This window comes from Orycteropus afer, unplaced genomic scaffold, assembly GCF_000298275.1.
Source record: "Orycteropus afer afer isolate SDZICR_OR568_19922 unplaced genomic scaffold, OryAfe1.0 scaffold00092, whole genome shotgun sequence".
Taxonomy (NCBI): domain Eukaryota; kingdom Metazoa; phylum Chordata; class Mammalia; order Tubulidentata; family Orycteropodidae; genus Orycteropus; species Orycteropus afer.
This window is the reverse complement of record NW_006921679.1, coordinates 1,643,576-1,665,954: the sequence shown is the minus strand read 5'-3', so window position 1 is coordinate 1,665,954 and position 22,379 is coordinate 1,643,576. Positions and strand designations below refer to the sequence as shown.

Below are 22,379 nucleotides of genomic sequence, written 5' to 3'. Positions count from 1 at the left end.
AGTTTGGTTTTGGTTTTATCCCTAGATGTAATGTTTAAATGTTGGTTAGGTTCCAAGGTATAATGACAGATACTTAGTTAACGTTTTTCAGATAATTCAAAAATGAATTGTGTTCAAAAGTTTACAAATTAGGCTGTATGCATATGTGAATTCATGTAGTGTACCTTGAATTTACTGTATAAAAACTTAAATATATGAGAATATATTTGGAGAAGCATTTATATTGCTCTAGACCAGAGGCCAGCATGCTTTTTCTGTAATGGACCATATAGTAAATACTGTGACTCTGCAGATCCTGTAATACAGAAGGAGCCACATGTGATACGTCAACAAACGTGCATGGCTGTGTCCCAGTGAAATTGTCCTAATAGGCATTAACATCTGAATTTTGTATAATTTTCGACTGTCATGAAATACTCTTTTGATCCCCCAAACCCATCATTTAAAGTATGAGCTACAAGCCATCCTGTGCTCAAGTTTGCCAACCCCTTTTCTATACAAAGAGGCTCCCATATTTTAAACATGTCAGTAGGTCACTTAACTTTGTGATTTTCAGAGCCTTTTTTAACATTTAAAAGTTTTTAAAGTAGACTCTTAAAAAGTTGGGGATGAAAAATCAGTAGGATCAGTCCATCAGTAAGGATTTATTAAATGCCTGTTCACTGGGTTCCTAGCATGGTACCAGTGAGAACTTAAGAGAAATGTTCTAACCTCATGTAATTTGTAAATGATTTGTGGAGGCAAAGTGAACATGGCCTGAGACAAATAGAACATAACATTCAAAATTCTGTGACCTTCATACAGTTAGAGAGGTTTGTGTAGGGAAGTATGACAAGGGCTGTTCTAGTCACAGGGCTTGTGGCAGTTAGAAGGTGGTCACAAAGTATATGTTATGGTAGATTAACAGTTACCATATCATGTCTTCACTAAATATATTTTCTTGGCTATTGTAATTATATCAGATTTCAGAAATGGAACATCTCTAAAACTTGAGGGTATTAATAGTGTGAAATTAGCGATCTTTTGGGAACATTTCCTTGATGCAGAATATTCTACACCAAGTGTTTTATATTAGCATTGCCTCATTGAAATAACATTCAGATAAGCCTGGCAATGGATTTTAATATAATTTAAATAAAATTCGAATGTAAGAAATTTTAGCGTTTATTAATAGAATAGCAATAACATAGGATAATGTGAGATTGGGCAGTCTCCAAATTAATGCTTATATATGAGGTGAATGAATGAATGTCTAGGGATTGAGCAGTATATTAATTTTCTAAGTCCACAACTGTTTACTTCTCCCAAGGTAGCATCGATACCCTCTTGATTGAACTTGTCAGCTAACTTTAGCAAGAAGCCGTAGCTAGGCATAGTTAGCATAATAGAGATGACTGTCGTCGTTGCTGTTTTTAGCAGTAGCAGTATGTCTGACTGGCTGGCATCTGTTTTTCTCTTTGTCATAACATGCTGGAGACAGTTCAATTTTCAAAATGTAGGTAGTCCTCGGTTAAAAATTAAATGGTATGTTTCAAATCATGGCCTCTGATGTGAAGTGGACTGAGGGCCAATTTTCAAATGTCATTTGAATTCAGGCATGCTATCTGTTTTCTAGAAATAAACAGCTACGGTGAATTTTTCTGTTACCTCATTCGTCATCATAGACACATGACCCTTTACAAAAGAAGAATTTATTTTTATGGATTAGTTACTCTTTCTAACAGGTACATCGAAAAATCAGAGAAGACTCAGATATGGCACAAGACTCTCTCCAGTGCCTTGCCCAGTTAGCTTCTCTTCATGGACCCATCTTCCCCGACGAAGGATCACAAGTTGATTACCTAGCTCACTTCATTGAGGGATTACTGAACACGATCAATGGGTAGGTATACTTGCCCTGTAGAACTGAAAAAGGAACTTGGATTTTTTTTCCTTGATGTTTAGCAGTGGAGGGAGAAAAGAACTAGTGATCTTCCCCCTTTTTATATTTCAAAGTGTAGTTTTGTCGGTATTTGGAACTAAAGACACAGAGCCATACCTTTGAAAAGGAATGAGTGGTCACAGGGGCATGTTTGGGAGCAGGTTATTGTAACTTTTCTTCCGCTGCCACCTAATAATGCTCGTTACTGGATTTGTAGAATTGAAATAGAAGATTCTGAAGCTGTGGGAATTTCCAGCATTATCAGCAACCTGATAACTGTGTTCCCTCGAAACGCTCTAACTGCCATTCCAAATGAACTTTTCTCCTCCTTTGTGAACTGCCTCACACACCTCACTTGTTCCTTTGGGCGAAGCGCTGCGTTGGAAGAAGTGGTGAGTGACTCATTTAATATAAATGGTTTCTTTTTTTTTTTTTTGTCACGAGGAAATTTGCTCTGCCTTCAGAACCTGTATCATGACAAGTCATTGTTTTTAGGTGAGTGCATTTATTGTTAACGTGGCCTTTTTGGTTTATATGTACAAATTATGTGTAGCTTATCTCTGGAAGCATAATGTTTAGCATTCTGTGGATTTAAGTCACTTTAGCTGACAGATTATATTGGTCTTAAGATTTGAATTGAGAGATTATTTAGTAGCTGAATGTAGGAAATGGAATGAAATGCTTATATTAAAATGATATTGGAAGCCCATTTGAACACTATAAAAGTGTTAAGTTATTTGAAAAGTTTGCATAAGGTGCTGCTGTGGTTATGATTATGTCTGATTTTGTAAAATTATCATATCATCTCTGAGAACTTTTGTCGTTCCCTGGAAATTATATAAATATAATTGGGTTCAAATAATTGTAACCATGCTTATTTTCTTTACATTGTACCCTTTCAGTTGTTTTGGTGGTATGGTTTAATGTTATATCACTGTAGAATTTAATTTACGTTATCAATTAAAACAGATAATACTAAAGCTGTTATTTGGGACAGATTTTCAAGTGTGTATTTTCCACATTTTTAATTTAAGTTATTAGTTAAACATGTACTAGAACCCCATAACCATAAGCCTACGTTTTGTTAACAGTTACTGTGAACAACTGAATTAATGGCAGAAAATAATTTCTCTTTTCTACCAAGTGGTTAATTGTTGAAATGAGATTTTCTTTTTGTAAATCAAAATGTGGATTTTTTCCAAAGAGTGTAAGAGGAAAAATAGTATTTGCAACTATTTATGAGACTTTTATGTTGAATCCTTATTGAGTTGTTTTGGAGAAGGTCTAGCAAAGTGGATGAGAGTTTTTCGTTTTCCTCCAGAGATTTTCAGAGACTGGAGAATTTGGGAATTTCTGTGTTTATGTAGTTGTACTTTAGTCGTTTGCAGAGGAAAGGAACTGAGTCAGATAGGATTGGTGATTATGTGATGGAAAAACAGAGATAGTGGAGGAAGAGAAGTTTTAAAAGCTTCTTACATGGGAATTGAATTTCTCAGGGGGAAAATTTGTGTTCTGAAAATAGAAATACGGAGAAATATTTAAGTAATTAAGCTTTATCCAAAGCCCTTCTCACTGATCACAAATCCTCAATTGTTCAGTTTCACGTAACATGGTTTCATTAACATCACTTGTTTCTTTTCTCTTCTGGACTAGGTAGATTAAACAGCATATTTATCAGACACTTAGAAACACAGCTACCTTTCAGTTTCTGTTTGTGGGTTAAGACTGTTCCTACACAGTCTCAAGAAGAATTCTGGAAGATACATGATGGTCTTGGTTTGCAGGTTTTAAGTTCAGAATTTCTTTATTTTGATGAAGAGACCGACAAACTTGTCAAGGTTAATAATTACCCTCGACAGTCCAACATAGAAATATCGGAAGTAAGAAAAACTAGAGTCATTTTTAGAGAGTGAGGTATAGCTTATGCTTTTATTTCACAGGAAGGCATGTTCTAGCCATGATACCCCTGGTAGGTTTCACGTAAGAAAGGTTCTTTCTTTTCATCTCTTGATCCGTTTCTAATACTGACTTTAAAAATACCTGGTGACCCACTGAAAAGGACAGAGGGAAAAGATTTGTCATTTGCATTAATTATAGAAGCCGAGTGGGGAGGTTTGGTGAGCTTGAGGGCTAAGGAGGTGGCCCCTGAACTGCCTGAGGACTAAATGAATGCTCTTAAATGTCATGGCCACTGCGAAGTTGGGCAGTGCATAGCAAATACCACGAGGACATGGACCGATCTAGCCAGACTAAATTAGCACCTCTCAGCCTCAGGCCATGCCATCTTTTGTTTCCTTGGACTACCAGTAATTGTAATACTGGTATATAATACAGAGTTGTTGGCCTGGGGTAGAAAAGTACATAAAGAAGTGGTTCTTTTCATTTAAAAAAAAAATGCTTTGGGAGTCAGAGTGTTGGGGGGCGATCATGAGCTTTGGAGTGAAGCAGCACAGTCATGGGTTCAAATAGTTCTACTGACAATCATGCAGGGACCGCAGACAAGCTGGTTTACCTTTTTGGAGCATGGAGCCTCTTTGGTACACTGGCAGCATAGTAATCATTCCTTCTGACATTGTATGGGATGGAAAACAATATGAAAGTACCTACACAGTATGTACAATAAAACGTAGACGAATAATTAAGAAAGTGAACTTCTCTAATAGCATTTATTGCAAACACTGATTTAGAATTTTAATTTTATAACATGTTTTCTGTGTGTGTGTGTGTGTGAGCACGCATGTTAAATATTGAAGGAGTTTCTGTTTTCCTCAGTAGAAAAAGAGGTTCAGCATATAGAATTTCGTTTTCTTTCAATATTTATTCAGGACTGTGTTTGCTGTGTTTAGGAATGCTTACAGATTGTCTTCTTTTTTTAGACATTCATATCTCTTAATATGATTATGTTGATGTAGCAGTGAAAAAAGGGCATCTTCATGGGAGCGAAAATTTTTGATTTTACTGTGTTTGCACAGTGTGTCCTTCATGAAGTATGCCTTGTGCGCTAGGAGGGTGTTGCTTGTGACTACTGCTGGACTTGGAATGACCTAAAAGTCATTGCTTAAAAAGAGCCATTCCGGTCTCAAGCCAAGTTGTTCTGTTGGTTATTAAAACTTCTTGGTATTACTGGTAGCTTCCTGAAGCCAAGATTTTTCAGTTACGACCCAGAAATTCCAGTATTACCCATTGCTGAACTGGGCAAGTGAGAATGATTGAAAAGATAGACTGATGTTGCCTGAGTTTAAGTGAAATAATTGCTCAAATTATTATATCAGCTATGTTTTTAAATATGTGTCTGATATCAGGACATGCATGTATTTGAATTGCTTATGTGAAATTCAAGTACAATCTGACATTGACTCTATGCTCTAGTTTGTTTCTTGCTTTCTTTTGTCAGCAGAAACCTTTGTTTATTCCAAAACCAAAACTCACTGCCATCAAGTCGATTCTAAATTCATTCCACAGGTAGGATAATCAGAAGCCATGGAGTTACAAACGTGGGGAGTAACAGAAACAGAGCACACTTCAAGAAGTTTAAGCATGGAAGTATTTGTATGTATGTTTAGTATATACATGGGTATGTGTGTGTCATGTGTAAGGGTGGTGGTGGTAGATATGCGTCTTTAAGGGAGAACTTTATATTTGTTACTAGTATGTTTGTAGCCTGATCTCCAGACCACTAGAAGAAGGTAATAAAAAAGTACTTGGTCTGGAAGTTTATTGCAGAATGTAAAGCAGTAGAATAATTTTGCACTTTGTTGAATGAATGAGTGCGTTTAAGTGTTAACATTCTTAATTCAGGGTCTGGTTTCTCTGGCTCATTGGATACTTAACTTTGTGCAGACGAGATGTAGTGAAAAGGAATACAGCCCTGCAAATAAAGTGAATGTAGTTCTCAGAAGCCAAATTGAGAAGTGGGAAGCAGAGATCTTGGGGTATTCTCTCACCCCCATCCCACACACACTTTTATTGTGGTAAAAATATACATACCAAGACCTTCACCAACGTAACGACTTCCACATTTACAGTTCAGGGATATTGATGACATTTTTCATGTTGTGCCCCCATTATTGCTATCCTTTTCCAAAATATTCCACCACCATTAGCATAAACTCAATGCCCTGCAAACAAAAGCTTCCTCTTTCCCCCTCCCTCCTATCTCTGGTAACCAGTAATAATATTTGGGGTGTGTGTGTGTGTGTGTTGGTTGCAGTTTTCCCTCCTCTATCCTCCTTTCCCCTCCCTAGTAACCAACATAGAAAATTTCCTTCCATATATAAACTTTTGCTTGACTTTTTTACAGTAGTGGACTCATACAGTATTTGTCCTTCCGTGATTGACTTATTTCACTCAGCATAATGTCCTCCAAGATCATGCACGTTATGCGGTGTTCTGCAGATTCTATGTTATTCTTTAGTGTTGTATAGTATTCCATCGTGTGTGTGTACCATAGTTTGCTTATCCATTCCTCCACTGATGGGTGCTTAGGTCATTTCCATCTCTTTGGTATTGTGAATAGTGCTGCAGTGAACATGGGTGTGCATATATCTTTTTATATCCTGGCTCTCACTTCTTTAGGATATATACCTAGTAATGGGATTGCGGGATCAAATGGTTGAGGTATTGACTTTTAAGAAGGAAGCAGTGTCTGGAATGGTGATGCAGTACAATGTAGATGTGTCTGTAGATGTAGTCTGTCTGCCCCTTCCCTGATGAAGAGTGGGATTGTTGGAGAATCCATGCCAACTTCCCCACCCACCCATTCCAATAGCTAGGAAAGAAGAAATTGGTGATCTGAAGAGAGCTTTGCAGGCTCTACATACCCATCATTTGAATTCATTTCCTGCTTTAAGAGATCTAAAAAAAGAATTAAAGGAAATACATGAGGATTTTTTTAAACCATGCAAATGAAAAGTATACTTCTTTTTAATAATAAAAATAGCTTTAGCTCTACTGAGATATTTTGAAAAAAACTGGTTACTTCCACCCATTGCCATCTAATCAATTCCAACTCATAGTAATCCTGTGGGACAGAGTAGAATTGCCCCAGAGGGTATTTTAAGGGTATAAATCTTTATGGAAGCAGACTGCCTCATCTTTCTCCCATGGAGTGGCTGGTAGGCTTGAACTGTTGACCTTTTGGTTAGCGTCCAAATGCATTAACCACCATACCACCAGAGCTCCTTAAAGTAGTTACTGGTGGCGTAGTGCCTAAGACACTTGACTGCTAACCAGGAGGCTGGCGGTTCAAACCCACCAGCCACTCCTCAGAAGGAAGATTGGGTAATCTACTTTTGTAGTGATACGGCCTCGAAAACCCAAGGAGGGGTCGCTGAGTCGGATCTGACTCGATAACGGGAGTGAGTTTAGTTTCTGGTTTTGGTTTATTACACCTTAATTACAGAATCTTATTAAGAGAAGTCTTTAAAAAAGAATTTCAATGTTTAGGATAGAGAGGTAGAACAATGTGGAACAAAACTCAAAATCATTTGGGAAAAAAAAGGGGGGGTACCAGGTTTGCTGGTCTGATAGAGCCTGGTGGAACCACTGAGACTATGGTCCCTAGCTACCCTTCAGGTCTGGAATTGACCCCACACCTGTGGATTCCAGCCAAACAAAAGACAGGCATATGAGTTGAACATGTACCTGAGGTAGATACATTCCTTGGAGAGAACAATCATGAGAGAAAAAAGGGCTATTTATGCACAGGGAGACAGCTCAGGGCACAGGAGTACATGGAGGGGTGGACACAGGGAAGAGGTAACTAGCAGGAGAAAGTGGGAGGGGAGCAGTTACATTGGGGTAAATTGTAGTCATTGTCATGAGACAACGAGTGTGTGAACTGCTGTATGGAAAGTGAATTTGCTCTGTAAACTTTCACCCAAATCACAATTTAAAAAAAAAAAAAAAAGAATTTCAATGTTTTATTTAATTCTGGTTGGATCAGAATTTTATCATGAACTGTTTCATGACTTGTGTATGTGTGAGCTCTGATTCTTTCAATCTCCTGTAACAGTCCTGATGCAGCATCAGTATTTTAAGCTTTACAGAATTCTTATACTTGAACTATATTACAGTGGATTTGGAGTAAAATTTACTTACTCCAATAAGTAAGGAGCTCTAAGGTGGCTTAGTGGTTAAGGCATTTGGCTGTTAACCACAAGGTTGGTGGTTCAAACCCACTAGCTGCTTTGTGGAAGAATGTCAAGACAGTCTGCTTCTGTAAAGATTTATAGCCTTGGAAACCCAATGAGGGTTGCTGTGGGTCAGAATTGAATTAATGGCAGTGAATTTGGTTTAGTTTGGTATTCTAGTAAGTATCAATAATAGTATCTGTTGTTCCATATCATATCCTATGCATTGTTTATAATGCTAGCATTAGAAAAATAGCCAGATCCAGTGGGCTTGGTTTCAGAAATGACCCCTAGAGTCAGGTAGAATAAAGGGATGCCTCTCTCACCCCATTGTCTGGGCAAGTCCCTGAGATGGCGGTATTGGTAGATGAGTTCAATTCCAACGGTATTTACCATGTGCTGGGTGTGGTGTAAGGAGCTCTGGTGGTATGGTGCCTAAGGCATTTGACTACTAACCAGAAGTTGATGGTTCAAACCCACCAGCTGCCCTGCAGAAAGAAGGTGGGGCAATCTATCTCTTAAAGATTTACAGCCTCAGAAACCCCAATAGGGGTCACTATGAGTCGGAATCAACTTGGTGGCAATGAGTTTGGTTTTTTGGGGGGGCATAGTGTTTAATGCATATGTGCTCTTTTGCATTAAAAATTTGAAAATTCATATGGTTTTCTAAAAGAAAGAAAGAATGTTAATTCAGCAGTACAATGTTTTGAAACAGTTTGAAAATTATAACTCAGGCCCATGGAGGTTTTTTTTTTTTGGAGTTTTTTTTTTTTTTTTTTTTAATAAAAATACTATCTATAAAATTCTCTTAACAGCTGCAGTACTTGTTGACTAAATGAATTTCTCCTGGGGATTTCAGAAGCCAGGAATGCTGTCAGCTGTATAGGTACTCTGAAGTGAAATTAATTCCATGTTTTGCAGGCTACCTAGGAAAAAAAATCAAAATAACTAAACGTTGATTTCATTTCTTTTTCATTCAACAGCTAAAGACTTCCAAATTCATACTTTTAAAGTGGAGAGTTTGTGATGTTTTATTTGTGGCAATTTTGTCATTTTTTTCTATTACTGCCATATTTGCCTTAAGTGATGTCACAATAGGACAAACATCTAAAAACTTAGAGCAGATGAATAGCAGCCTAAAATAATACAGCTCTTCCATTCTTTGCTGTTTAGTATGTCGTTCCCTAGAAATATTGAACCCAAAGTTAAGCACAGTTAAGGAACTTACTGAAGATTATTCCTAGGAAAAAAATTTTCTCTGTGAAAATGAATTATCCACGTCTTTCTTACTGCATTTTTTTAATGTCTGTGGATCATACAATCTTCTTAACTAATTCATGTAGTTTACATATGAAGAGAATCTCAATAATCAATAGACAGTTTCATGGGAAAGATTTGAAGTTGTCACATTGTCACATTGGAGAAAATTTTGTGGGTTGGATTATGCCAAATATCTGCTAGTAGCCGTGGTACTAAGTACCAGAGCACTTAGGGAGTGGGTTTGGAGTTGTCTGCTGTGTTATCACCAGAATAGTAAGCTTAGAACGGCTCTAACAGAGTATTTCTCATGTACTTGTACACTATCTGATACTAGATTTTAATTTGTGAAGTTCAATTCAGTATCAAAGACCACATACTGAAAGTTTTCTTTCCAAAGCTTCATGGGATGACATTTTCATAAATAAAGTTTACCAGTCTCTTTAAACTATATACACAACATAATTACTAAAACATAGGAGATTTTTTTTCCATATGACTGGAAAGTGACAAACTTATTCCTGTACACTTTCAAGTTAATTACAGGCATTTATACCTAAGTGCTGCCTTTGATGGCCTTCTCCCACCCTCCATTCCCAAGTGAAGTAAGTGGGGTCAAGTAGTCACATAAGCTCTAAGCCCCTCTCAAAGCCTTTCTGGCAGCTGGCCTGACAATACCCCGGCCATGAGCACATCATGTCTGCTTGGGCTCCTTAGTCATCTCTGGACACGTGCTGCTGGCTCTGCTACTGGGTCAGGGCCAGAGTGGCTATGGAGCAGGGCCAAGGTATGATGAAAAGCACAAGGTTAGGTTTCCAGTCCCTGCGATGACACTGAAAGTGTTAGCTGCCAATTGTCATCAACTAAATTTCTCATACTTTAGCTTAATGCATTCCTTTTTTGAAGGCCATACATTGTTCCTTATTTTAAGTATCTGGTGAAGAGGGGCTCTTACAGTGTCTCTCTCATCTTGTCTTGTCTAATAATCAGGGTTTACAGGAGGGAGTGTTGAAACTCATTACATTTTATTTATACTTCTCTGTGTATGAATAATTAAACTCTGATAACATGTTGTAGACACCTACTACAAAACAAGAAAGATAGTTCTTAGAGAATGTTGTCTTCCTCCTTTTTGAGACCATAGATCAGGGAATGCTATTCCATTTAGATAAGTTCCTTTTCAGATAGGTTACCAGTCTGTTTATTTTGGCAAGATAAACTGTTAAGACTTAACAAATGAAGTTTGCAAAGCACATGCTTAGTTAAGTATATGAACAGCCACAGATGTTCTATGGGAAGAAACTGTCTGACTCATCTCTGTCTTCCAGTGCTTATCCCTTAGCATTCAATAAATTTTTGTTGAATGAGTAAAACACCATCTCCCAGAGTGGCTAATAACAAATTGAGCACCGTGGTTGGCCATTGTAGCATTGTGTTTGATCATGTTATATATCCTGTCTTTAGTCTTCAAAAACACCTTGGGTGATTTTATTATGTCCTATTTGATAGAGACAAAACATGTGTAACAGGTATGTAGCTCTAAACATTATAATAAAATGCCCATTCCCGAACCCACGACCCAACTCAGGAACAAGTGTGATACTATCAGTGGGCTCCATCCCAAAACCCTTGCTTCTCAACCCCCTATTTCTGTCCCCTGCAACAGAGGTAACTACTATTTTGAATTTTGTTTATCATTCTCTTGCTTTAAAAAGATACCATTTATACATATTCACGTAAAATACGTCTGTGTGTGAATATTATACCATAATTTGCTCTACTGTGTATTGTGAATAAACTTCTCAGTTCCCCTTTTTCACCATTCAAACAGGGCTGCAACAAATGTTTTTTAACATGCTTTCTAGTACCGACTTGTGAGAATTTTCCTGAGGTATAACGTAATTCTAGGAGTGGAGTATCTGGTTATAGGACATGTGAATGTTGAGTTGTATGACGTCATTCCAGTTTGTTTGCTAAAGTGATTGGCCAAATCTGCACGTCCACCAGCAGTGTGTGTGAGTTCTTGTTAATGCGTGTGCTCACCAGCACACACTTGTTGACATCAATTTTTTTTTTAAAGCAAACTAGCAAGTATAAATGTGATCTTAATTTGTTTTCTTAATTACTGATAAGGTTGAGCATCGTGTGTGCGTGTGTGTGAGCGTGTGTGTGTTTGCCATGATTCCTCTTGTGAGTTGCTTGCTCATGTCGTTTTCCTACCAGATGGTTTGTCTTTTTCTTAATTGATTTCTTCTTTATATATTCGGGACAGGTTTTTTTGTGTGTGTGTGTGTGTGTGTGTGTGTGTGTGATTTGGCTGAGAGTTTATGGACCAAATTGGTTTTCCATTCAACAATCCATACCCATTCTGTTTTGTGACATTTACTGTAATCCCAATGCTATAACAGGGTTCATCCCACTTCCTCCCTGCACCCACCCCTTCCCTTTGTCCTTTATGCTGGACACATTTTGAGGATTGTATGTATTACAGATCTATCCTCTCACTTCTTAAAATTTTATTTGGAATCATTTTAGATGTACAGAAAAGTTATGAAGATGATACAGAGTTCCCATATGCCTTTCACCCAAGTGTCCTCTAATGTCACCATCTTACATTACCATGATTAGTTGTCAAAACTAGGATACTAACATTGCTATGTTATTGTTAACTAGACTACAGACTCTATTTGGGTTTCACTTGATTTTTCTAATCTTTCTACTGTTTCTGCTGTAGGATCCAATCCTAGATACCACGTTGCATTTAGACTTTATGGTATCTTTGGATGAACATTATCTCAAAGTAGTTGAAGTTACTGTCATTTCTTTTATGATGAACATTACTGATGCTTTGCTTAAGACACTTACCCTTCCTGTGTTTTCTTCTGAAAATTTCATCAAATTTTCCTTTTATGACTCTACCATCTTGGAATTGAATTTGGAATACAGTACCGAGTAAAGATCTCACTATATTTTTTTCCGTATGGATAACAGATTTTTCCAGCAACATTTCCTGACTTGCCCTTCATTTCTCACTGATCTGAGGACTGTTGCTGCATTTGTCTAGTTCCCACACATATGTGGGTCTCTCCTGAGCTCTCTGATCAATTCTGTGGTCAGTTTATCTGTTTCTGCACCTGTGTCCCTTTATCCTGAGGGGAAGTTTAGATACATGGTTGGACAAAGTTCCCCAGTGTACCCTCCTCATCTGATTCTTCTTCAGAAGACACGATTCTTCCATATATGTAAATATTTTGTTTGTCAACTTGGGATTTTGGTTGGGATTGTAGTGAATCTTTAGTCTGAGGAGAATGGACATTTTTACTATATTGATCCTCCCTACCTGTAAATGTAGTGTTTCCCTGTACTGAGTTAGGTGATATTTGTTGTCTTTCAATAAGGGAACAAATTTTTCTTAAGTACTTTATATTTGTGATGCTATCAAAAATAGTAACTTTTTTAAACTGTTTTTCTGATTGCTTCTGGCATAGAGATAATGCTGTTGATACATGTATATTGTTCTAGTATTTATTCAATTTCTTACCTTTTTTTTTTTTTTTTTTATTGTGATTAGGGTGAAAATTTACAGAGTAAATACACTTTCCATACAGCAGATCACATACACTTTGTCTTGTAACATTGACCATAATTTAGCCATAATGCAATATCTCCCCTCCCACTTTCTCCCGATAATTACCTCTTCCCTGTGTCCATCCCTTCATGGACTCCTACCCCCTGAGCTGTCTCCCTGTGCCTTAGCAGCCCTTCTTTCCCTCTTGCTTGTTCTCTCCAAGGAGTGTATCTACCTCAGGTAAATGCTCAACTAGAATACCTGTGTGTTGTTTGGCTGGAAGCCACAGGTATGCGTTCAATTCCAGACCTAAAGGGCAGCAAACCTGTTTCCAGCTTTTTTTTTTTTTTCCAAATGATTTTGAGTTTTGTTCCACATTGTTCCCCCTGTCTACCCAGGATCTCCTACAAAGATCCTCTTCCAAGTGGTTGACAGTAGTACCAAACACCATCTATTTCTTCTGGTCTCATAGTCATATAGGCTGCAGATCGGATGGTGTACCAGTTGTTAGGACTAATTGTTTCCATGAATTTTGGTTTTCTTCATTCTTGGCTCTGGATGAGGAGAGACCCATCGTTGCATCTAGATGGCAGCTTGCAAGCTTTTAAAATCTCAGTTGCTACTCGCCACAGTAGAAGGTGGAACAATGTTTTGTGTAGTATGTTATGCTAATTGAGCTTGATGTCCTCTGCGACTATGGTCCTGAGCCCACAGGTTCAACTACTTGGTCCCTCTGGGTAGCTGGCTGTAGCCAAGCGGTGACTACAACCTTGCCCCTCCTCAGCCCCATTATACACCTGGGAATTCAGATCATACACATAATGTTATTGGGCCACTGTCTGCCAACCCTATACATGTTCTTGGGTGCACTCTCCACTTCATATACATTATCTAATATTTCAGCCTGTCCACCCATCTATCCACCCATATTCCCGTGTTTGCCCTCACTGAGCACGCCATGCTATGTGTGCAAAAGGGTTCATTTTTGTTGTCTGTGCTTCCCACGTACCTCTCTATGTCTTTCTTTTCCTCAATGTCACTATATTGATCACTCACATTTGGTACATTGCCCTTTTCTTCACCCAAATCAAAACTTATCTCTGTCTATCTAACAATATTCCCTCTCCTCCCCTCCCACCCCTGGTAACCAACAAAGAAAATGACCTTCCATAGATAAGTGTTTCCTTGACTATTACAATAACGGACTAATACAGTATTTGTTCTTTTGTGATTACTTATTTCACTCAGCATAATGTCCTCCAAGTTCATCCGTGTTATGCGGTGTTTTGCAGATTCCACATTATTCTTTAGCATTGCATAGTATTCCGTTGTGTGTATGTACCATAGTTTGGTTGTCCATTCCTCAGTTGATGGACATCTAGGTTGTTTCCATGTTTTGGCTATTGTAAATAGTGCTGCAATGAACATGGGTGTGCATATGTCCGTTCTTGTCCTGGCTCTCAGTTCTTTAAGGTATATACCTAGTAATGAAATAGCTGGGTCAAATGGTATTTCTAGTCCCAACTTTTGAAGGAATCGCCATACTGCTTTCCACAATGGTTGTACCATTTTACATTCCCACCAGCAGTGTATGAGAGTCCCGATCTCTCCACATCGTCACCAGCATTTGTTATTTATTATTTTAGGGAACTCTGGTGGTCAGTGCCTATGGTATTTGACTGAACCAGAAGGTTGGCAGTTCAAACCCATCAGCCACTCTGTGGAAGGATGCTGAACAATCTACTTCCATAAAAATTTACTGCCTTGGAAACCCAATAGGGGTCGCTGTGAGTTAGAATCGACTAGATGGCTGTGGGTTTGGATTTTTTTTTTTTTAGTTCAAAATTCTTACTAATTTTAATAATTTGTTCTTAGAGTCTTAAGTTTTCTGTTGATTATCATATCTCTCTGTGAATAATGACAGTTTTGTGTTTTTCTTTTCAGTCTTTCTCATTTTTCTTTCTCTTACTGAACTATGTTGATTACAAGTGGTAACAGAAGACAACCTTCCCTTGTTCCTTATGTGGAGTGCCATTTGCCCTATGTTGTTGAGCTGTCCTTAGCAGAATTGTGAATTTGTTCTTTTGAAAACAAGTATGAGTATCAAATATTAACCTGTTAATGTGGTAAATTGCTTTCATATGTTTTTCTAATGTTAAAATTTCTTTTACATTTCTGTGATGACCCCAACCTGATTCATATGTAGCTTGTGTCATCCTATACAACTGGTTTCATGTGATGTCACAGTTACACTCGTTTCACAGGTCACTCCATGATGCATTCTGTGTTTATATCCTATTCTTCTTTTCTGTTCTCTGGGCAGTATCTATATGGTATGAGGTTCTTGTTTGTTCAGTAAACCTCCTTTGTAAATTGACTAATTATTGAGCCTGGTATTTCATTTGGGGAATAACTTACTAAATTTTTTAAATGGCTCACTCTCACTCACTACCGTTGAGTCGACTCCAACTCATAGCGACCCCTGCTTGGGTTTCTGAGGCGGTATCACTACAGAAGTAGATTGCCCAACCTTCCTTCCAAGGAGTGACTAGTGGGTTTGAACTGCCAGCCTTCTGGTTAGCAGTCAAATGGCTTAGACACTACGCCACCAGAGCTCCTTTTAAATGGTTAGGCTTTTCTTCCTTTCTTTTCCTTTTCCTTTGATCCAGTTTTTCCAAGTTATATTTTTATAGGAATTAGTCCATTTCTTATAAGTTTTAAAGTTTTACTTTTATCATTTCAGGTTCCTTACTAATACTATTTCAGAATGTAGTTTTAATGTTGTGAAAATGGCATATGCTTATTGGAAAAAATAACTCAAACAATTCATGAAGTTAAGATTATCCAGAAATCCCATCACCTACCCCATCTAGTTGTGCTGTCATTTGAGTGATCATCTTTCATGTCACCTCAGTATATACACTGAGCTATAGAGGCTCATTGAATGAGGAGATGACCCTCAGTGAGATGGATTGACACAGTGGCTGTGATAGTGGGCACAGGCATAGCAAGGATTGTGAGGATAGCGCAGGACTAGGCAGTGTTTCATTCTGTCTTAAGTAGAATGTCTTACATTCTGTCATACACTATGAGTCAGAACCAACTTAGCAACATATAATATGATACCTAGGAGCTCTGGTAGTATAGTGGTCAAAGCATTCAACTGGTAACCAAAAACACTGGCAGTTTGAAGCCCCCACCAGCTCCTCCATGGGAGAGAGATGAGGCAGTCTACATCCGTGAAGATATATAGCCTTGGAAGCACTATGGGGCAGTTGTACCAGTTTTTCTCAGTCCTATAGGGTTGCTATGAGTTAAAATCACCGTGATGACATTGAGTTTGGTTTGTTTTTTGGTTTATATGATACCTAAGGAACTCTGGTGATACAGTGGTTAAAACATTCAGCCTGCTAACCAAAAAGTTGGCAGCTTGAACCCAACAGCCATTCTGTGGAAGAAAGATGAAGCAATCTGTTCCCGTAAAGATTGACAGCCTTGGAAGCCCTATGGGAAAGGTCTAGTCTTTCCTCTGTGGTGCTGTGAGTTGGAATAGACTTGATAGCAGTGATTTTTTTTTTTTTTTTTTTTTTTTTTTTTTAGTTGTATGATATATACTTGTTGGGGTTTTTTTGTTGTTGTTTCTTAACTGTGGAAATTTAATACTTTTTTTTTTTAATTTTGAAAGAGCAAAAAAAATTAGAAATAAATCAAATCACTGGTGAATTTACCTTCTAAAACATCCTATTAATGGGTTTTAAGTATTTTCTTCCAGATTTTAAGATGTACCAATTAAACTTAAGTAAAAACAAAATCATTGCTTTTTATTAACATTATTATGAGCATTTTTTTATGGCACTAATTAGTATTAGAAATCATGGTTTTTAATGTAAAACAATAGGGAAATGCTTTTTAATAAATTCCCTTGGAGATCTGTTAGCCCTTCGAATGGGTGTCTTGTTATGTATAAGGACACTCTTCATAGCTGCTCTTCCATGAATTGGGTTGGCTGTAAAAGCAGGGGGAATGTACGGATACAGAAAGAAGGAAGGTAGTAAGCATAGCAGCAATTGAAACTATAACCAAAAAACCAAACTCACTGCCGTCTTTGTTGTTGTTGTTGTTATGTGCCGTCGAGTCAGCCCTGACTCATAGCGACCCCTCCTTGGGTTTCCGAGGCAGTATCACTACGGAAGTAGGATTGCCCAACCTTCCTTCCGAGGAGTGGCTGGTGGGTTTGAACCGCCAGCCTTCTGGTTAGCAGTCAAGTGCCTTAGGCACTATGCTACCAGAGCTCCTAGTTGGATCCAATTCATAGCGACCCCTCCTTGGGTTTCTGAGGTGATATCTCTATGGAAGTAGATTGCCCAATCTTCCTTCTGAGGAGTGGCTGGTGGGTTTGAACCACCAGCCTTCAGGTTAGCAGTCAAATGCCTTAGGCACTACATCACAAGAGCTCTTCCTAGTGTATAGATTATTTTATAATTTTATAATCTTCTTTGTTCTATACAAAGGAGCTCTGGTAGTGTAGTGGTTAAGGCAATTGACTGGTAAGGAAAAGATCAGCAGTTCAAACCTATCAGCCACTCCCTGGAAGAAAGATGGGCAGTCTGCTTCTGTAAAGGTTTACAGCCTTGGAAACCCAGTAGGGGTCAGTGCGAGTGGAGTCGACTTGATGGCAGTGAGTTTGGTTTTTGGTGTTTGTTCCATACAAGATTTCTGTTGGCTTATAAAAAGACCATTCAGAATAAGGATTAAGTAAGTGTAGGAAGTCAAGAGTAGAGAAAAGAACAACCCTGAAATAGAGGTAGTCATAAGCTTATCTGTAGATACTAATAGAAAATTTCTAAATCCTCAACAGTGGTCAGTGAGGCCTCTGGGGGGAGTAAAAAAGAGACTAAAATGATGGTGTCTCCAGATTTTGTTTTCAGGTTTGAATTGGAGGGCCTTAGAATGAGAAGGGGCATATAGTTCTTTAATGGAACCTCTTGCAAAAGGGAGGAAATATAAGTAGCTCCTCAGAAAAGTTTTTCCTAATAAGTAAGAATAAGAGGAAAAAAATCTCTTACAGAGCTCAAGTAGAGGACAGTGAATGCTGAGACTACTGATGGTGCTTTATCCTTGTCTATTTCTTACCACATCTTTTTTTCTTTTTCTTTGTTTTAGTGTCTCTCTTTTTTTTTTTTTTTAATTGTGATTTGGATGAAGGTTTACAAAGCAAATTCACTTTCCATACAGCGGTTCACATATACTTTATCTCATGACATTGACCACTTCTTACCACATCTTTAACCCTCATTATACAGTCAGGGTCTGTTGGACCCAGGTTGAGCGTGTTTCTATTTATTTATTTTAGTTTCTTTTTGAATAATTTTGTCTGTTTGTAAAGATTGAGTTTTCATTACTTTTATTCTTTTTTTTTGAGATCTTAGAAAGAACAAAAAGAAATTGAAAAAAAATATAATAAAACTCATTCTACCTTATGGATACATAGCACCTTTTTGTATGCCCAGTAAGTACATTATGCATCTTAATAATTTAATTTATTCTATATCTTGAAGCAATTTGCTATCTTATCATCTCAGGAATTATCTCATGAATTATTCTCACCTATGTTCTTGGCCAGTGTAACTCAGTGAAAGCAGCTAACACTTGTCATCTGTCACTGGAGTCTTACCTGTGGCTTTGAGGCTAAACAGGTTCCAGTGGAGCGTCTAGGCTAAGATGAACTAGGAAGAAAGTCCTGGCAACTTTATTCTGAAAATCAGCTGAGGAAAACCCTGTGGATCACAACGGTCTGATCCCGTTATGCAGGGGGTCACCATGAGTCAGGGACCAACTTGACAGCAGCAGCAACAGCGTAAATAAAGACAACTGAAATAATGAGAAAACAGAAGGAAGATGGAATCTTGTCTAAAGATGACATAAAAGTGAAGTGAATCACTCCTCTTCATTACTCTTGAGTTTTCTGATTGCATTGCCAAAGCATGATCTTTCAAAAAGCCATAGAAAACTAAATCTGGAGACACCATCATTTTAGTCTCTTTTTTACTCCCCCCAGAAGTCTCACTGACCACTGTTGAGGATTTAGAATTTTTCATTTTCTGCTCATGTATGAAAGAGAAGAAAATTGACAGAGTAAGCTCTTCCATGGTGATTAAATGAATCAGAAGATGCATGCAAAGATTGATAGTACAGTTGACCCTTGAACAGCATGGATTTAAAGGATGTAGGTCTACTTGTAGGTGCATTCTTTTTAGCGTATAGATCTTGGAGAAATTAAGAACTAATAGACACCACAGCAGAGGAATTAACATAAGATGACTTAACGGAGATGAATACTTTTTAACCCATGCCCATTCCAAAGAGGAAGAAGACAGAGAAGAAGCAGTGCCAGAAAACAAATTAACATTAGACAGTCTGGCAGAAGGGTTCCAGTTATTCAAGACCACTTTTGACAACTTTTACGAAATGGACCATTGTATGATACAGGCACTGAAACTAAAGCAAAAGGTGGAAGAAGGATTGGTACTGTACACAAACATTTTTAGAGACATGTAAAAGCAAAAAAGTCAACAGAAATTACCATGTATTTCTTACCATTTGACCCAGCCATTCCATTACTAGGTATGTATCCTAAAGAAGTGAGAACTATGACAAGAACAGACATGCATACCCATGTTCATCACAGCACTATTTACAATAGCCAAAAGATGGAAATAACCTAGGTGTCCATCACCTGAGGTTTGGATAACCAAACTATAGTACATACATATAATGGAATACTATGCAACCCTAAAGAATAACCTAGAATCTGTAAAACACCGTATAATGTGGATGAACTTGAAGGACATTATGCTGAGTGAAATAAGTCAATCACAGAAGGACAGATATTGTATTAGTCCGTTATTTTAAAAGTGAAGGAAAGGTTTATATATGGAAGGAAATTTTCTTTGTTGGTTACCGGGGTGGGAGGAAAAGGGAGGGAACACTGTTAGATAGGTAGAGATAAATATTGATTTAGGTGAAGAGAAGGGCAATGTACCAAATGTAAGTGATCAACAGGTGGCATTGAGGAAGAAGAAGACATAGAGAGGTACATGGGAGGTACAGAAAACAAAGATGAACCCTTCTGCACATACAGTACTGCATTATCAGTGAAGGCAAACATGAGTAGTTGGGTGGATAGATAGATGGACAGGCTGAACTATTAGGTACGTCTGTGAAGCAGGGAGTATACCCAAGACCATGTATAGGGTTGGCAGACAGTGGTCCTATAAGTGTATTTTATGATCTGAATTCCCAGGTGTATAGCAGAGCTGACAAGGAACAAGGTTGTAGTCACTTCTTGGTCACAGCCAGCTACCCAGAGGGACCAAGTAGTTGAACCTGTGGGCTCGGGACCATAGTCACAGGGGACATCAAGCTCAATTGGCATAACATACTACATAATACATTGTTCCACCTCCTACTTTTGTGAGTAGCGACTGGGATCTTAAAAGAATGCAAGCAGACATCTAGATGCAACAATGGGCCATTCCTCGTCCAGAGCAAAGAAGAATGATGAAAACAAAAGATTCATGGAAAGAATTAGTCCTAGTGACTGGTACACCATGTGGTCTTCAGCCTATACAACTATGACACCAGAAGAACTAGATGGTGGCTGGCTACCACTGTCAGCCATTCAGGGGATCTTGTAGGACATCCTGGATAGAGAGGGAGAACAACGTGGAACAAAACTCAAAATCATTTGGGGAAAAAAAAAGGGGGGGGGGATCAGGTTTGCTGATCTGATAGAGCCTGGTGGAACCCCTGAGACTATGGCCCCTAGCTGCCCTTCAGGTCTGGAATTGAACCCACACCTGTGGCTTCCAGCCAAGCTAAAGACAGGCATATGAGTTGAACATTTACCTGAGGTAAATACACTGCTTGGAGAGAACAGTCATGGGAGAAAGAAGGGCTGTTTATACAAAGGGAGACAGCTTGGGGCAGGAGTGCATGGAGGGATGGACACTGGGAAGAGATAACTATCCGGAGGAAGTGGGAGGGGAGCTGCTGCATTGTGGTAAATTGTAGTAAATGTCATGAGACAAAGTGTATTTGAACAGCTGTATGGAAAGTGAATTTGCTCTGTAAATTTTCACCCAAATCACAATTTTAAAAAAAGGAAAGAAAGAAATTACCATGTATTTCTGTAAAGTCACACTGTAGTAGTAAAGGTTATGTGTCAACTCGACTGGGCCTGATTTTGAGTGGCTGGACCGCTGGCTGTAGTTATTCCCCTTGATGAGATTGGTATTCAACTCCATAGTGGAATCTACTGGTCCGCTTCCAATATATAAGACAACAGCTTGGAAAAAGGTCTGAGTTTTTGGCACATCTGGATCCTGCATTTGGCTGAGTGTTCATCTCAGTGGCCTGCCTGCCATGTTGTCTGCTGATCTTGGGACTGTTTTTGGACTTGTACTAGTGGCCGGTCATGTTGCTTGATAATCTTTGGACTGTAACATTTTACTTGTTGACCTTGGGTTTGTCAGCCTCAGCATCCAGTAGTTGCCTGAGTTAAGAGATGCCTCCAGATCCGGTGGGCCAGGAGCAAGAAGCAGAGCTGGAGTCCAGGGTTGAGGGGCCTTCACCTAGCCACTAGAGCTGGCACTTTGAACTCAGACTTCTAGCCTCCTAACTTGTAAGAGAATAAATCCCTGTTTGCTGAAGACACTCACTTGTGGTATCTTGTTAGAGCAGCACGAGAGAACCAAAACAAAGTGACTGCAAGAAAATAAATGATAAAGAAATGAAAAATATCCATTGGATTGATCATTCTGATGGATGTTTATACATCTGAAAATGAAAATATTTTTGCAGGTACAGAACCAAGAATATGACTGTCCATTCTTCAACAAAATAATTTTCCATCCAGAATTTCAGAAGTAATTCATTTTGATGATGCACAAAGAAGAAAAAGCATTAATAATAACATAGAGCTTATCAGAAATGGATTTTACAAGTATTTACGCAATGAATATGTTCCAGTTAGTTGCATTCAAAGAATGTTGTCCATGTTGAGAATATATATGTTCCAGGTCAGGAAAATATGGAATAAAAATTGGGGTTTACTATGTTGAAATTCTTGTTAAAGTTACTTACTAAAGCTCTTTTTACTGCCCCTTCATTTGAATCTAAATTTCTCATGCTATGGCTTAAAAATATTTAAAAAATTAAAAAGAGTCCATTGGATCCAGAGAATGACTATATTTCCTGCCATACAGGAAAAGCTGAAAACATGAGAAAACACAGTCTAATGGAGCAGTTCACCCAAGTGCTCTGATCATCTTATCCAGAAACGGTATACTACTGGTGGTCCAGCTTCAGCTGGAGACCAAGAATGGATCTTTTTCTTTTTTTTTTTTTTTTAAATTGTGATTTGGGTGAAGATTTACAGAGCAAATTCACTTTCCATACTGCAGTTCACATATACTTTGTCTCATGTCATTGACCACAGTTT

General features: G+C 38.2%; 1 protein-coding gene across 1 annotated transcript in view; it reads left to right on the top strand.

Annotated features, from left to right (window-relative positions):
* XPO4 (exportin 4) overlaps positions 1-22,379 on the top strand; it is a 171,061-nt gene that overhangs the window by 117,716 nt on the left and 30,966 nt on the right. Inside the window, exons 8-9 of the mRNA XM_007942506.1 lie at positions 1,725-1,882; positions 2,139-2,313. Of these exons, the coding sequence (XP_007940697.1) occupies positions 1,725-1,882; positions 2,139-2,313 (333 nt within the window). The remainder of the gene's footprint in view (positions 1-1,724; positions 1,883-2,138; positions 2,314-22,379) is intronic.